This window comes from Amblyraja radiata, chromosome 1 (genome assembly GCF_010909765.2).
Source record: "Amblyraja radiata isolate CabotCenter1 chromosome 1, sAmbRad1.1.pri, whole genome shotgun sequence".
In the NCBI taxonomy this organism is placed as follows: Eukaryota; Metazoa; Chordata; class Chondrichthyes; order Rajiformes; family Rajidae; genus Amblyraja; species Amblyraja radiata.
Window position 1 is genome coordinate 130951025 of NC_045956.1, and position 17491 is coordinate 130968515.

The 17491-nt window shown below is 41.5% G+C and overlaps 1 protein-coding gene across 1 annotated transcript in view; it reads right to left on the reverse strand.

The window, feature by feature from the left end:
- parp8 (poly(ADP-ribose) polymerase family member 8) overlaps positions 1-10540 on the reverse strand; it is a 398103-nt gene extending 387563 nt beyond the window's left edge. Inside the window, exons 1-2 of the mRNA XM_033030967.1 lie at positions 9235-10540; positions 8681-8735 (exon numbers count right to left, since the gene is read on the reverse strand). Coding sequence (XP_032886858.1) covers positions 8681-8735; positions 9235-9325 — 146 coding nt within the window. The 5' untranslated portion in view covers positions 9326-10540. The remainder of the gene's footprint in view (positions 1-8680; positions 8736-9234) is intronic.
- Positions 10541-17491: the final 6951 nt, after the last annotated feature.

Below are 17491 nucleotides of genomic sequence, written 5' to 3' on the forward strand. Positions count from 1 at the left end.
GGAAATTTTATGTTGCTGGAATAACGTAGCGAACGCCAAAGACTATTACCGGGTCCAGAAACAAAGACAAGTTATCAAATTATGGTCATGAAACATTTCTTCACAATGTGTTCTGTACAAATTGTGAGGGTTCTATTATAGAACGTGCATTAAGCTCCACCAAGCTCACAACCAAACTTCACCAGCTAGGCCTCAGCCCGCCAATATGCGACTGGATCCTGAATTTCCTGACGGAGCGACCGCAGGCAGTGAGACTGGGCCAGCACCTGTCCTCCACTATCACCCTGAGCACCGGCACACCACAGGGCTGTGTACTGAGCCCCATGCTCTACTCCCTCTTCACACACGACTGTGTTCCTGCATTCGACACCAACACCATCGTCAAGTTCGCAGACAACACAACGGTGATCGGGATTGGCGACCAACACGCCCCAATCTCCATTTACAGGGACAGTGTGGAGAGAGTGTCCAGCTTTAGGTTTCTGGGCACACACATTTCGGAAGACCTCACATGGTCCACCAACACCGCTGCGCTGGTCAAGGTGGCACAGCAACCACCGTTCTTCCTAAGAACATTGAAAAAGACTGGTCTGCCCCAACAACTGCTGACAACCTTCCACCACAGCACCACAGAGAGCATACTAACTCATGGCATCTCTGTGTGGTATCTTAGCTGCACGGAGGTGGAGAGGAGAGCTCTTCAGCGCATCGTCCACAGGACGCAGAAGATTATTGGGACACAGCTACCAGCATTGGAGGACATCTACTACACACGGTGCCTCAGGAAGGCCGTCAGCATCCACAACGACTCCTCACACCCTTGTAACAGTCTGTTCGAACTCCTACCTTCCGGCAGACGTTACAAGGTACTATTACGCCCGCACCTCCAGACTCAGGAACAGCTTCATCCCCAGAGCTATCGCTGCTCTGAACCGGCCCTGCTGAGTGCCCCACCACCCCCATGAACTGTATTCGCGCACATCAACCCGGCACAGACATCTTTGCACTTTAGAATGTTTTACTGTTCTCTTTTCTTATTTTTATTTTTTAAATTTTTTTTAATAAATCATGTTTCTCGGGGTATCTAAATGTTATTAGTTGTTTAAGTTATGACGATCGGATGGAAGCTGCATACCAAATCACGTTGCACCTATGCGCAATGACAATAAAAGATATTATTATTATTATTATTTATCAACAATTAAGTGCATTGTTGTACTGCAAGGAAAAATGTAACCAATATTTACACAGTAAGCTGCTACAAAGAGCACTGCTGTTTCAAAAATAGAGGTTCGGAGAAATTCATTTTTCCATGGCAATTCCTCTACTCTTCTTCGCAATAGCATCGGAATGTACATGAAAATGGTCCTCTGGGTCTTCCAGTCTGCTTCACCAATCATTAAGGTTGTGGTTGATCTTCCATCTTGCTACCGTTTGCAGCAATATCCAAATTACTCTTGATTCTCAAATGCAGAAATGTAATGATCTGTTTTGAATTAACAAAATTACTGGGTCTCCACAATGCTCTGCGTGGACAATTCCAAAGACTTACCACCGAGTATAAGAAAGTATCCTCATTTTGGAATTGACACGAAATATCAATACCACTAACTTTTGAAATTGTGCTGGATCTTCCTCAGCAGTTCTGCCAAGAAAAATATCCTCTCAGCATTTATCCTGTCAAGATCTTAAAGGATTTTGAATTTTCTATGAGACCCTTTTATTCTTCAAATCACTAGACACTCCAGTCCCAATCTAGTCAATCTCTTTTCATTTGGAAAAGCTGCCATCCCTGAAACCATTCAGGTGAATTTTCACTGCACTATTTATTTGATGTATATATTTTTCTTCAAAAAAGACCAGAACTTCATTCAATTCATCAATATGTGCATGCATGTTTGCTAATCCATGTATACATGTCCTTATATCCATTTGTTCCATCTGCACATTTGCCTTCAGTGGCTAATGTAAAAGTGAGGCCGCATTTAGAGTATTGTGTTCAGTTCTGGGCACCATGTTATATGAAAGATGTTGTCAAGCTAGAAAGGGTACAGAGAAGATTTACGAGGATGTTACCAGGACTAGAGGGACTGAACTATAGGGAGAGGTTGAGTTGGCTGGGACTGTTCCTTGGAGCGCAGGAGGATGAGTGGTGATTTAATAGAGGTGTATAAAATCATGAGAGGAATAGATCAAATAGTTGCACAGAGTAGGTGAATCAAGGACTAGATGGTATAGGTTTAATGTGAAGGGGAAATAATTTTTTCATGCAATGGGTGGTGAGTGTATGGAACAAACTGCCAGAGGATATACTTGAGGCTGGGACTATCCCGACATTTATGAAACAGTTAGACAGATACATGAACAGAACAGGATATGGATCAATTGCAGGCAGGTGGGGCTAGTGTAGCTGGGACGTTGGCCGCTATGGGCAAGTTGGGCCGAAGGCCCCATTTCCCCACTGTATCACTCTATGACTCTATGACTTTGTATACCCATGTTCCTAACATCATCAACAATACCCAATCTGACCATTTAATAAATAGTCTGCTTTTCTATTATGTGCCCTGAACTGAATATTTTTTATTCTTCCACACTGTCCTGATATCCTGAGTTTTTTTAGTTTGCCCATTTCTTCGTGAATCCTCTTTTACATTCTCCTCCATATACATCTAGTTTAATATAGTCATCAAATACGAAAATGCGATATTAAGCTCCTCTCAGCCATCAACATAGGGGCCCCAGCAATCCATCCCTACAGAACTCCTAGTCATAGCCTAACAACTAAAGATAGATTAATGCCCACACTTTGCTTTCTGTCCAATAATGAATTATCAATCCATGTGATCGATTACCCCCAATTTCACAAGCTCTGGCCTTGTTGACCAACCTGCAGAGCAGACTTTACCAAATGCCTTCTGAAAATTCAAATACATGATTTCTGCTGATGTCCCCTCATTTATTCTAGTATTCTCACAAAACGTCAGACTTGTCAAACATTTTTTTGGTCATAAGTCCATAATGGTTCCATTAAATCATTTTATACCCCCACCAATGTGTTCTGTTATTACAATTTCCATTACAGCTTCTGGCAATTTCCCCACCACTAACGGTAGGCTAACATATTGCTAGGTTCCTGTTTTTCCCTATCCCTACTTAAATATTTGGGCTGCATAATTTACTCCCATCTGACCCCAACGAAACAAGACTAAAATGTACTATGCTTTGTTAGATAAATCACTGGAGTATCCACTGTCTGCCAAGCCTCTTTCAAACTCTGTGATGTGCGATCTTTAGCTCTCTCACAGACTGTACAAATGTAGCACTTATTCACCAGTCAACTGAACTGCCAGTCCAGACTTTGGCATTCAGGTCTCTGGATGGGAACTAGAATCCACAATCACAATCCACAATAAACTCAGAGGTGGGAAAGCTTCTAACCCACCCCCAGGTTGACTGATAACAACCAGATACATTTGAACCATAAAGTGAGCCAGCTTTTATTAACAAGATCTGTGTGGAACAACATACAAAGGATTCCAATCCATTTAAAATTGAAAACATGCTAACAGAAGTCATCAGCTTATTCTCAACAGCAACACTAACCAAATTCATTCAGATCAAGGGATTACACCAGATTGAAGACTTCAACGGCTAGGGGTCAAACATGGCCAAAGGATGTTGTCACTAGATAACTTCAGGGGAACTACAGCTTATTTTGGCCTCACCCTCCAAAATACAAACACTTCTGATTTCCCAGCACTACTTAGGGTAATTCCCTAAATTATTCCAAAGCTGTGACCCCACCCTCTCTTCATGGTAATGGTTCAAGTACTATTCCTTTTCTGTGGAAATGCAAAGTTAAATAGCATAAATGTACTTAAAGGGTAGTTAAATAAGTAAATGGAGGAGAATGAAATAAAATAATATAATAGTGGAGAGTGGGTGGGGATTGATGAAGCAATGCGTGTCCCCAGTTTAATGCAAGAGCCAAGAGGGGCCTGTTGCACCAAATGACATTATACTACAAAGTCATTTTAATCTAATGTAGTTTTAGTCCCATGTCCTGTAATAGTCTCCTCATAACAAACCTTTAAAAAAAAATGTGACCTACAGGCTAAAGTATTTTCATTTCCATTAAGTAAATCAAAAACCCTTATAAAAGCCAACTCAGTATCTTTTTTGCATTTCACAAAAAGAAAATGGAGGTTTTTTTGTAAATTTAGTCTGCATCGATTTGTCAGCACTGGAGCAATCGATATTATTTCAATTTTTCACACCACGTATTTATCAACCAAGTCAGATGCAGATTAAAAAAAAATTTAAACTTCCTTCTTTCGCAGTTCTGATAAACAGTCTTCAACCCGAACTTTAGTTCCATCTTTTTCCACACATGCTACCTGCCCTGTACAACATTTACAGTAATATCTGATTCCACTACATAATATAATTATTTCTACACTCTGCCCAAGAATACCTTAAATCCATAATTTCCTTCATAAGTCTTTTCTGCATTCTTAAATTACACCTTAATCCGATTCATCCGACAAGCTACAAATAACTTTATACTTTGGACCCAAATCCATAGGATGCAAAATACTTCACTCTTCGAGCAAATATATTAGCACAAACAAAGAAAGTGGCCAGTTTGCTTTTTTCACTCTGCTCTTTAGGCTTATTTTCTCTATGTAAATTGTCTTTGCTGTGTAGTTGGCTAGTTTGAACTGACTGATATGCCCATTTTTGCCTCCAACTCCTTGGCTGATAGTGAACACACTATGAAAATACATATTGTATAAATATGATTTTAACTTTCTCTTCATGGTTTTACACCAAAACCTAAAATGTTGAACTCGCTTCTGAGAGCCATTTGGATTATCTATTATTAAGCCAAACACATGCATTTCCAGAGCAAATCCAAACTATTTCACACAAGCAGCTTAAGGTAATCTTTAAGGGGAAAAAAAAATTCATAGCACTTCAGGCTTCATGCAAATGATCACCCTTCATGCTAATTCTGTTATCCCACTTTCACACCCTGCACAATCGGGACAATTTACAGAAGCCAATCAACCTACAAACCTGCACGTCTTTGGGATATGGGAAGCAACCAGAGCACCCAGAGAAAACCCACGCAGTCACAGGGAGAATGTGCTAACTCCAAACAGACGGCACTGAAGGTCAGGATCTAACCTGGGTCTTTGATGCTGTGAGCAGCAGCTCAATCTCTGCACCACAGCCTCCCTTTCCACAAACAGCAGGGAGGGAGATTCATGATTGGATATTAGATTTAACAATGCTAATTGAAAAAAATAAAAATAAAATGGGCACAAAGGATAATTTTACACATCTTTGAAATGGAATCATATAAGCATTTACATCGACCCAGAGCACAGAGAGGGCCTTACATCTTCAACTCATTATCAACTTTGGCAATACAACACTCCCTCTGAATTGTTATGACATATCATTCTCCAAGGAGGGACATATTTAGGACCTTCTACAGGAAGAAGTGAGGGTGCTGCAAAGGAGGAAGAGCTGGCACTAGTTTAGGTTACAATGCTGTACATTGCTGTACAGTGAACTGGGTAAGTGATCTTCAGCACAATACATTGCATTAAATATTCAGCACAAAAGCAAGTAATTCAGCTCTAAAGGCCTGTGCTAGATTTAATTATCAATGCAAGTCTCCTCCCATTCTCTTGGGCAAATTTACTCCTTCAGCTATCTTTCTATTTTTAATTCTATTGTGTACTCACCAATTTCTTTTTTAAAGTATCTAAACTATATTCTTCAGCCATTTTTGGTGGTACCGAGTTCTGCATTATAATCACTGTGAAACAAAAATATTCTGCCTTATTTCCTATTGGGTTATGAGCAACAATTGGACCCATTGGTTTTGGATTCTATCACAAGCATCTTTTTTTTAAATTATAGACCACACTGTGCACAGTACTCTAATCATTACCTTGCCAGTGTCCTATGTAAATGCAACATAACTTTATTACTTTTGAATTCTATATCCTTTGCCCCCAGAAATAAATCCCAGAGCTATGTCAGCTTTTCTTTAATTGCTTCTGTGACCTGTGATACTGCTTTTTATCAATTCAGTTATAATTAAATTTTTAATCAGTTGCAAGTAAGGAGAATGCAAAATCCTGGAATGTGAATCGTTTCTATTTAGTTGTTGAAACTCTTTTTAAATAAACAATATATACCCGTTTAGGCTGAAATTAGTTAATCCTAATAACATTTTATTTTACAAAGGAGTTTAGAGCTCACTAGGTTACTCGGCTGTACAAAGCAGCAGCATTTTCTATCTCTCTACATCTAGAATGAGAAAGGCAATGGGCCTTTTAAAGCCATGTATGTAACACCACAATGGGCAGCACAATTAAGTTCTCATAATTTTATATTTTCAACCAGTCTACCTTCCAGGAGCAGAACACCACATCTACAACTAGAGTTTAAAATTACAAATATCACTCAGCAACTTAAAAATAGCCAGTGTGAGAAACCAAGTTGTCAGCTTAACGTAAACTGTGAGAAAAATGCTGAAGGAAAGGTGTATGCCTGCAGACTTTCAGAAACAAAAGCTGATCAAAGTCAATACGGATTTGTGCACAGACATTATGGTCACTTTGATTTGATCAATACTCTAGCCTAATAGCTGGTGAAAAGTTTGGAGTGTTGCCAACCTCCAGAAGACAAAAACATTGTACACAAAAGGAAATTGGTAAAGATATTAGCTAGGAGGCAAGAAATTAGGTTTATATATAATTCTCTAATTGGAATGTTTCCTTTTATCGCAAGAAAACTGTTAAAGGAAAAGTGAATATACTTCTGTTGTATATCTATTGGGCTTTGAATGGTCAACTTCAAGAAAGACAGCACAACTTTGATCCCACTAGAGATGTCGAAAAAGAATTGCAGATGCTGGTTAATACATAAAAGAACACAGTGCAGGAGCAATTCAGCTGCTCAGGCAGCATCTCTGGAGGAAGGGTCTCGATCCGAAACATCACCCATTCCTTCTCTACAGAGATGCTGCCTGTCTCACTGAGTTACTCCAGCTTTTTGTGTCTAGAATTTCTGGAGAACATGGATAGATGATGTTTCACATCTAGACTCTTCTTGGAAGAAATATACTTATTTTTTGGTGCAAATATATTTGAATGATAATTTGGCTGAAAATGTAGTGTGGTGAAGTTTATCCTATTTTACATTTACAAAAATGGTGACCTAAGCAAGACCTTGAAAATAAAGGAATCTGATAGAGCAGAAGCAGGGAAATTAGTTCCACTGGTGAGGGAATCCCAAATTGAATTCGATTATCTAGAAGCAACATTGAGATGCAATGTTTGGTGGAAAGAGGAGTGTGCTCTGGAAACTCCCTCCTAAAAATGCTTTGGAGGAATTGAAACTCTCAAGACTGAGCTCAATGGGTCTTTTTGCTTGGTAGTCATCCCGACGGAAGGGGAAGAGAAGCGGGTAAATGGAACCGCGACATCGATCAGACATTGTCTAACCAAAAGGCGCAATGCATCGGAAGGGTTGGCATCATATCCACTAAAATAAGCCTTTATGGCTTATTTATCTTCACGGATATTAGCAAATACGAGGATTCAGTGCTCTTTGCTTCATTCTTGTTTCGTTTTGATTGCGCGCTCTTTGACGCTACTGGGCACATTGTCTAAAGCCATTCAGTGTTAAAACGTGGTGTTACAAAATCTATTTGCGCTTTGACGTTAGCTGGTTTCCTCTCTGCGGTTTGCACAATTTGAAGTCGAAAACCAATCGCGAATAATCCACTTTTAAACAGCAACGTAGCTTCTAACCCTACATTAAACCAAAAAGAAATCCCGACGCTAAGCAAATTCTCTCCCAACTTTTGGTTTCTGCGTCCATCACGGGAACTTGGACAATGCTCGATCAACATATTGGGCTTCCGGGCACATAATCACAACAACTATAGAGGTTCCAACGGAGGACATGCAGTTCGGGTTAAAACTGCAAGACTTGCAAGCCCTGGGCTTCCAGTTTTCAAAAATCTACAGCAAATCTGTTTTGTTTTGATGCAATGTTGAAAAATTGTAGAGGGGAACCAGGTACAAATATCACAACATAGGTTTCAAAAAAATTCTTGTTGGCCCTGGCATTTATATCGATTTATCATTAAGATGAATGGCGAGCTCTGGACTCGCATGCTTCCGTGTTTAATTATCACATGTACCGAACAATGAAATTCTTACTTGCAGCAGCATAACAGGCCTGTAAATCCTACTCAAAGATAACAGAATAAAAACAAATCAATAAAAGAATAACCCCAATACTAGAGCTTTGATTCAATATTAACATTATATTTATAATGCCATATCTGGTATTTTTATAACACATTGCATAATAGATGCACCTAAACTGCCTTCGGTTTTTCATTTTTATGTATTTAAATGCAAGGCTGTCTCTGCAAATCAGAACACGCCTTGTGCTGTCATGAAGATGTATTGACCAACATAATCCACCTTTCATTGTTCTTCAATTTAGCTGAAAGAAATAGCCGGGGGATGCTGCCGTGCAAGTTTGGGGAACTACTTTAATAACCGCACACTAAAACGGATGTTTTGTTGGCGGGGGTTTAAGTGGGGAAAGTGGCTGTAAAATAAAAAAGTTCTGCCCCTACCTCTTCGAGCCTCTTGTGTATGTATAGGTGAACGTGGAATCGGAATATCTGAAATCTAAGAGCAGAACAAAATCAGCGTCAACATGAAATGTAAATGAACCTGAGCATTTTATACTGTTAGGCGAAATCGGCCCAATGTGGATTAATGAGATAATCCAGTTTCAGGGAAACAATCACATTGCAGTTGAGTCTACGAAGGGAGCACTTCACGGAGCGGGCCATTTACAGCACAGTACGTTTTTCTGCAACAAGTGTTTCCATAGCGACAACAAAATTTTCGATGCAAATTGACAGATCAATGGAAATTAACAGGGAAAAAAAAGCAGCTACAGTCGCGCTCACATATCTAGTCACGATTGTCTCACTCCCATCCCAAATGCTGTAAATTAATGCAATAAATACACAACAGAAGAATTCACTTTACATTTCCCGGGTGTTATATCAATGCACCCAGTGTAAATCCAAATGACAGCTCCTGTCGGCATTTTAACACTAAACGAACGTAGCAAAATATAATTTAGAATGCATTTATTTTTATTCTTAGCAATTCTTACCGGAAAACAGGCAGTCCTTGTCCGCCTTGCACCTCTGGAGTACGCTGTCTATGTCTGTCTGTATCCGCTCCTGCCTTGAACACATCCCCATGAAGTGTAAACAGAGAGAGAAATGTTTGGCTTCCCTTTTGTCGTCGCCCCTTTTCCAGTAAAAAGCAAACCTGCGAACAGTGCCGCTTGCCAGCCCAAGGTCAGAGTCCCCAGTTTGGTGCGACTGGGAGACGGTGAGGGGCTGCTGTGGCCGGGAGATGGGTGGCTGTATGGGCTCGGCGCGGGTCTGCTGCTTCTATCCCAGGGACGATGCCGCAGCTGCTTTATCTCAGCTGGTCCGAGATGACAATAGCAATCCAGCTGCTCTTCCGACTGGGGATGTGCTGTGTGCTACGGGGCGCCGCAGCCTCCACACATACACACACACATACACACATACACACACACACATGCACACACCCTGTTCCACAAGGCTTCGCGATTTCGAAAGCTATCAAAAAAAACGCCAGCCCGCTGCTGCTTCCTTTTTTTTCAAACCGATTTCTTCATCAATTACTCCTTCTGCATTTTCTTCTGTTCTTCCTTAGACGGCAACATCCGACCCGTGGGCAGTCTGTCGGTCCAGGCGGGTGTGCAATCCGCACGGTATTTTTACCCAGTGTTGGATTGAACGTAGGAATTCAAAAGATGCCACACATCAGTTCATGGGGTGAAATGTGACAGCGTCACTCTTACGAAGACATCTAATGCCCAGCGCGGATCTGACAGAACTCGGGACTAATAAATTGCAGTTGCGGGGGTGTATGTGGGAGAGCGAGAGGGAGGGGTATCGGTGAGGAGGGGGTTTGCATTGAGGGGAGTGAGAGTGGGTGGTCTGATTCAATTAACGCGTCGTTTTAATTGCACAATTTCTATCCTATTGTCTATTCTGAAAGCAATCATTTAAACCATCAGCGTAGCCACATACAATTCGCGTAGCAAGGTGGCAGAATGCTTTCACTTCATTGATAGCATTCTGTAAACACTGTGATCCATTAAACAGCCTTTAAATTTGACGTAATGGGATTTTTTTAACCCTCTTTCCCTTGAGGGAATTTCACCGGCAACCCAAATCTAGAAATGCCTATTCTGTGCAAGGATGTTAATTAAAAGGCGGTCGATAATAGACTTATCAGAGATGCCATGATACAGGAAATAGCTGGGAAGACCTGTTAGGGCTGGGAGCAGGAGCAGTGCCAACGCCAGCGGGCTGCCTTGTTCTTCGCTGGTGGATCACATGAAGCTCCGAATGAACGATCCACTTCAGGTGCACAAAAGCATTCATTCAAAACCACATCCTGCTTCTGGAGTCACGTGGGACGGGTTCCCTTTCCAGGGAATTACCATTGTGAAATTGAATGCGCGACCTGCAGTTTAATTCTCATTATGTTCACCCTTCTCCATTCGTTCAGGGTTTTCATTTTTTTTGTTGTTGCGTGAACTGAATTGAATGGAGTGTTGTAAACATTACAGGGATCAATTTCACGGCCAGGTCTGATCGGATCGTTTACAGCTGCATCATTGGGGTTCAAAGTAAGCTTCCGGGAATTGAGTCAACCCCCAGTCTCTCTCACTTTCTCCCCCACTCCCCATGTTCCCCTCTCGATGGTCACTGTTGTTTCACCTATTTTGGGGGGCCTGTGTAATAAATTGTATAAGAGATAACATTCTGTAATATCCGATTGCTGTCTTCAAATTAGTCTTTTATCCAGGTAATATACAAACTGTTTATATAACAATTCAGTTATCAACATAGAAACATAGAAAATAGGTGCAGGAGTAAGCCATTCGGCCCTTCGAGCCTGCACCACCATTCAATATGATCATGGCTGATCATCCAACTCAGTATCCTGTACCTGCCATCTCTCCATACCCCCTGATCCCTTTAGCCACAAGGGCCACATCTAACTCCCTCTTAAATATAGCCAATGAACTGGCCTCAACTACCTTCTGTGGCAGAGAGTTCCAGAGACTCACCACTCTCTGTGTGAAAAATGTCTTTCTCATCTCGGTCCTAAAGGATTTCCCCTTTATCCTTAAACTGTGACCCCTTGTCCTGGACTTCCCCAACATCGGGAACAATCTTCCTGCATCTAGCCCGTCCAAACCCCTAAGAATTTTGTTAGTTTCTATAAGATCCCCCCTCAATCTTCTAAATTCTAGCAAGTACAAGCTGAGTCTATCCAGTCTTTCTTCATATGAAAGTTCTGACATCCCAGCAATCAGTCTGGTGAACCTTCTCTGTACTCCCTCTATGGCAAGAATGTCTTTCCTCAGATTTGGAGACCAAAACTGTACACAATACTCCAGGTGTGGTCTCACCAATACCCTGTACAACTGCAGTAGAACCTCACTGCTCCTATACTCAAATCCTTTTGCTATGAACATAACTCTGCTTCTTTCCTGTTTTGAATTCCAAGATATTGTTGACAATTAATCAACCTTGCCTTGTTTTTAATTCAAAGTGATGGCAGATAATTAATAACAGAAAGATAAGTTGTTCTCAATAATTCAAAGCAGTGACATGATTGGTCAAAGTAAGCATGGAATTATGAAGGGGAAATCAAGCTTGAGCCAGTGGATGTGTATCTGGACCTTCAAAAAGCCTTTGACAATAATATATTGTAATTAACTGGGGTCCCACAGAAGAGATTAGTGTGCAGAATTAGAGCACATGGTATTGGGGGTAGGGTATTGACATGGATAGAGAACTGGCTGGCAGACAGGAAGCAAAGAATAGGAAATAACGGGTCCTTCTCAGAATGACAGGCAGTGACTAGTGGGGTGCCGCAAGGCTCGGTGCTGGGACCCCAGTTATTTACAATATATTAACGATTTAGAGGAGGGAATTAAATGTGATATCTCCAAGTTTGCGGATAACTAAAGTTGGATGGCAGTGTGAGCTGCGATGAGGATGCTATGAGGCTGCAGGGTGACTTGGATAGGTTGTGTGAGTGGGCAGATGGAGTATAATGTGGATAAATGTGAGGTTATCCACTTTGGTGACAAAAATAGGAAGGCAGATTATTATCTGAATGGTGTCAGATTAGGAAAAGGGGAGTTGCAACAAGACCTGGGTGTGCTTGTACATCAGTCATTGAGAGTAAGCATGCAGGTACAGCAGGCAGTGAAGAAAGCTAATGGGTGTTGGTTTTCATTGCATTAGGATTTGAGTTTAGGAGCAAGGATGTCCTACTGCAGTTGTAACGGTCCTGGTGAGACCGCAACTGGAGTATTGTGTGCAATTTTGGTCTCCTAATTTGAGAAAGGGCATTATTGCTATTGAGGGAGTGCAGCATAGGTTCGCTAGGTTAATTCCTGGGATGGCAGGACTGACATATGATAAAAGAATGGGCCGACTGGGGTTGTATACACTGGAATTTAGAAGGATGAGAGGGAATCTTATAGTGAAACATGTAAAATTCTTGAGGGGAAATGGCAGGCTAGATGCAGGGATAAAGGTTCCCGATATTGGGGGAGTACAAACCAGGGGTAACAGTTTAAGAATAAGGGGTTAGCCATTTAGGACTGAGATGAGGAAAAACTTCATCACAGAGTTGTGAATCTGTGGAATTCTCTGCCACAGAAGGCAGAGGCCAATTCACTGGATGTTTTCAAGAGAGAGTTAGATTTTGCTCTTTGGTCTAAAGGAATCAAGGGATATGTAGAAAAAGCAGGAACGAGGTACTGATTTTAGATGATCAGCCATGATCATATTGAAAGGTGGTGCTGGCTTGAGGGGCCGAATGGCCTACTCCTGCACCTATTTTTCTATGTTTCTAATTCAGAATCTACGATGACTGGCAAGCAAATGTGTACAACAAACTGATGCAAAAGCATTGAGGATCTACAGTCGTAACTTGTGGAACATCCATTTTATTTCATGGGTTTAAACCTTATTATACTCCCATCTGTGCTCAGTTTCCAATGTATCTGGGACTGCTGTTTTGAGCAGGTGTTGTGGAATTTAATATAGCAAGTGGCACCATATTTGTCTACATAGAATTAATGGAGATCAACAATAAACAGTGCATAAACAGTCCCTTGGGGTTGAGAATGAAATATTCCATTCCAGTACTGTGGGTTCTAAAGTAACCAATTAGGCCCATGTGGGATTCACAGACAGACAGAACAAATGTAATTGGATATGGATTGAGAGTCAGCAGTCATGGTGGCGCAGTGGTAGAGTTGCTGCCTTACAGCAAAATGCAGAGCCAGAGACCCGGGTTCGATCCTGAATACGGGTGCTGTCTGTATGGAGTTTGTACGTTCTCCCCGTGATCTGCGTGGGTTTTCTCCGAAATCTTCGGTTTCCGTCCACATTCCAAAGACGTACAGATTTGTAGGTTAATTGGCTTGATAAAAAAGGTAAAATTGTCCAAGTTGGCGATATGCAGAGTGCTGCCCTGCCGACTACAAAATTCAGAAGGTTCAGAAGGAAAGGTGGTACATGACAATACTACATCCATTGAGATGCTATCCATTTATTAGTATTATTAAAAAGTTCAGCTACCTTGTAGTCTGGAACCATTTTGTTTGGTATTATTCTTTGGACAACAGTGTATGGGTGTATGTGGAGCAGAAGATCAAGGTACATCTTGTTACAGATGCTCAAAGATGAAGAGACGGGCAAAGATGACCTTGCGCACCAGATCTATTAATTGTATCACCAAGTAGAGTTGCTGCCTTACAGCGCCAGACACTGGTTTGATCCGGACCATGGGTGCTGTCCGTACAGAGTTTGTACGTTCTTACTGTGACCATGTTGGTTTTCAAATGCTGGTTTTCTCCGGATTTGCCAGTTTCCTCCCACATTACAAAAACATGCAGGTTTGTCATTTAATTGACTTCGGTAAATAGTCCCTAATATGTAGGATAGACCTAGTGTACAGGTAATCGCTGGTTGATATAGACTTGGTGGACCAAAGAGCTTGTTTCCACGTTGTATTTCAAAAATAATTCTGCACAGTGAACTTTGGAACACTATCTCCAGTAGATGATAAATGCTCACAATTTAATAGAGTCTAAAAGGTTGTCAAAGGAGCCACATCTTGCAGATTGATATTTTGTTTTGAGTTGTTTGCTGGTTCCTATTTTGTTCAGTCAATGTGATGATGCTACAAGAAAGTTTTGAGCATCTGCAGCAAGGCAACCCTTCTTCTGCTCCAGATAACCCCCCACTATCTGCTAAAGAACAATATGGTTCCAGAAACAAGGGATCTCAGCCTTTCAGTGTCAATTGAATTGTGTGGCAATAAACCCGACTTGACCTACTACATTTATATTCATAGTCACAGCAACTGCTGCATTACAAGTAGTTGGCCTGATGCTTGTGAAAACAAGCATGGCCATTCCCACATTAGTTCATAAGCGATAGGAGCAGAATCAGGCTATTCCGCTTATCGAGTCCACTCCGCCATTCAATCATGGCTGATCTATCTCTCCCTCCTAACCTGATTCTCCTGCCTTCTCCCCATAACCTCGGACACTTGAACAAATCAAGAATCTATCTATCTCTCTGCCTTAAATATATCCACTGACTTGGCCTCCACAGCCTTCTGTGGCAAATAATTCCACAGGTTCACCTCCCTCTGACTAAAGAAGTTCCTCCTCATCTCCTTCCTAAAAGAACGTCCTTTAGTTCTGAGGTTATGACCTCTAGTCCTAGACTTCCACTAGTGGAAACATCCTCGCCACGTCCACTCTATCCAAGCCGTTCACTATCTTGTATGTTTCAATGGTTCCTCCTCATTCTTCTAAACTCCATGGTGTAGAGGCCCAGTGCCGTTAAATCCTCATTAAATGCTAACCTACTCATTCCTGGGATCATTCTTGTAAACCTCCTCTGGACCATCTCCAGAGCCGCCAGCACATCCTTCCTCAGATATGGTGCTCAAAAGCGTGCACAATATTCCAAATGCGGCCTGACTTTATAGAGCCTCGGCACTACATCTCATGATTTTATACACCTCTATAAGATCACCCCTCATCCTCTTGCACTCCAAGGAATAGAGTCCCAGCCTGCTCAACCTCTCCCTATAGCTCAGACCCTCTAGTCCTGGCAACATCCTTGTAAATACTCCATGGTTGGACTCAATAGAGTAAATGCACAATCTCTTATCCAGACTAGGGGAATCAAAAACCAGCGGGCATAGGTTTAAGGCGAGAGGGGAAAGAGTTAATGAAACTGAGGGGCAACTTTTTCACTCGGAGGATCATTGGTATAAGTCCTATCCATGTACCTGTCCAAATGCTTCTTAAATGTTGGGATACAAGCCCTCTCGAAATAAATGCTAACACATATCACTGGATGTTCAAAATAAGGAGAGCAACTTCGCCATGAGAGTATTTCTCCTTTCAGCCACAGTGCAAGGCACAGCTATTAGATATGTAAAACTATTCCTTGTAAAGAATTGCAAGCAGGGTCTTTTTAAAATGTTGTTGCCTGCCCAGACTTGATGATTGAAAACTTGGCAGTGGCTTACTGAATACATATTTAAATTTACTCAATGAGTGAAACCTCAGTCTTCTAAACCAAACAAACAGTGAATCAAACAGAGAAAATTGATATAAAGACAAAACTAAAAGCTGAATGTGAGGAAGATAAATCAATAGAGTTGTAGTTATAGAATGGTGCAGCACAGAAAAAACCTTCGACCTTACTCCTTCATGCTGTTCGTAATGCTGGTCTACGTTAATCCTGTTTGCTTGCATTAGGCCCATAATCATCTCTAATGGTATATGGACACACTGATCTGTTTTGTAGTAAATGCCTACTATGTTCTGTTGTGCTGTAGCAAAGCAAGAATTTCATTGTCCTATCAGGAACACATGACAATAAACTCACTTGAACTTGAACTTATCCATGCACCTGCCTAGATGCCCTTTAGACATTGTAATTGTATCTGCCTCTGTCACTTCCTGTGGCTGTTCGTTCCACATAACCATCTTCTAAAGTGTGAAAAACCTGACTCTCATATCTCCTTTAAATTTCACCCCCGTCACCTTAAATCATTGTCCTCCAGTTTTAGACTCCATACCCACGGGGGAATACTTTGTTCATCTACCTTACCAATGATCCACATAATAGGATAACTAATTGGCTTCATGGAAGGAAGCAGAGGGTGATGGTGGAAGATCTTCTTTCAAACTGGAGGCTTGAGACTAGTGACGTACTTCAGGGATTGGTGCTGGGCCCAATGCTGGTGATTTATATCAATGATTTGGATGAGAATGTAAAGGCATGCCAGGTATGTTTGCTGATGACACTAATGTAGCTGGTATCACAGATAGTGAAGGTGATTATCAAAAATGACAACAGGATCTTGATCGGCTGGGCAAGTGGGCCGAGCAATGGCTGATGGAGTTTAATGCAGGTAAGTGCAAAGTGCGGTATTTTAGGAAGTCAAACCAGGGCAGGGCCTTCACAGTGAATAACAGGGTCCTGGAGATTGAGGTGAAGCAGTGGGATCTGGGGATGCACGTGCATAGTTCTCTGAAAGTGGCATCATAAATAGATAGGATGGTAAAGAAGGCCTTTGGTACATTGGCTTGAATTAGGGTACTGAGTATAAATAAATTATGATGCAGTTGCAAAAGAGGTTGGCGAGAGTGCAGTATCGTGTTCACAGTTTTGGTAACCGTGTTATAAGAAAAAATGTTAACCTGTAAAGAGTGCATTAAAGATAATTTTTGAGGATTTTGCCAGAGATAATTTTAAAGGGCCTGAGTTTTGGGAAAGGTTGGGCAGGCCAGGTGATCTTATAGAGGTGGATTAAGTCATAGACTGACACAGTGTGGAAATAGGCCCTTTGGCCTAACTTGCCCATACCTGCAAATGCCTGTGTTTGGTCCATATCCCTCCAAACCCGTTCTATCCATGTACCTGTCCAAATGCTTCTTAAACGTTGGGATAGTTTGCCTACGTTTGGCCCATATCCTTCTAAACATTACTTATCCATGTTCCTGCCCAGATGGCTTTAATGCTATTGTACCTGCCTCAACTACCCCCTTTGGCAGCTTGTTCCATACACCCCCTACACTTTGTGTGAAAACATGACACAGATTCTTATTAAATCTTTCCCCCTTCACCTCAAACCTATGTTCTCAGGTCCTTGATTACCTACTCTGGACAGGAGACTGTATCTACCCGATCTATTCCTCTCATGATTTTATACACCTCTATAAGATCACCCCTCATCCTCCTGCACCCTCCCTGTAGCTCAGA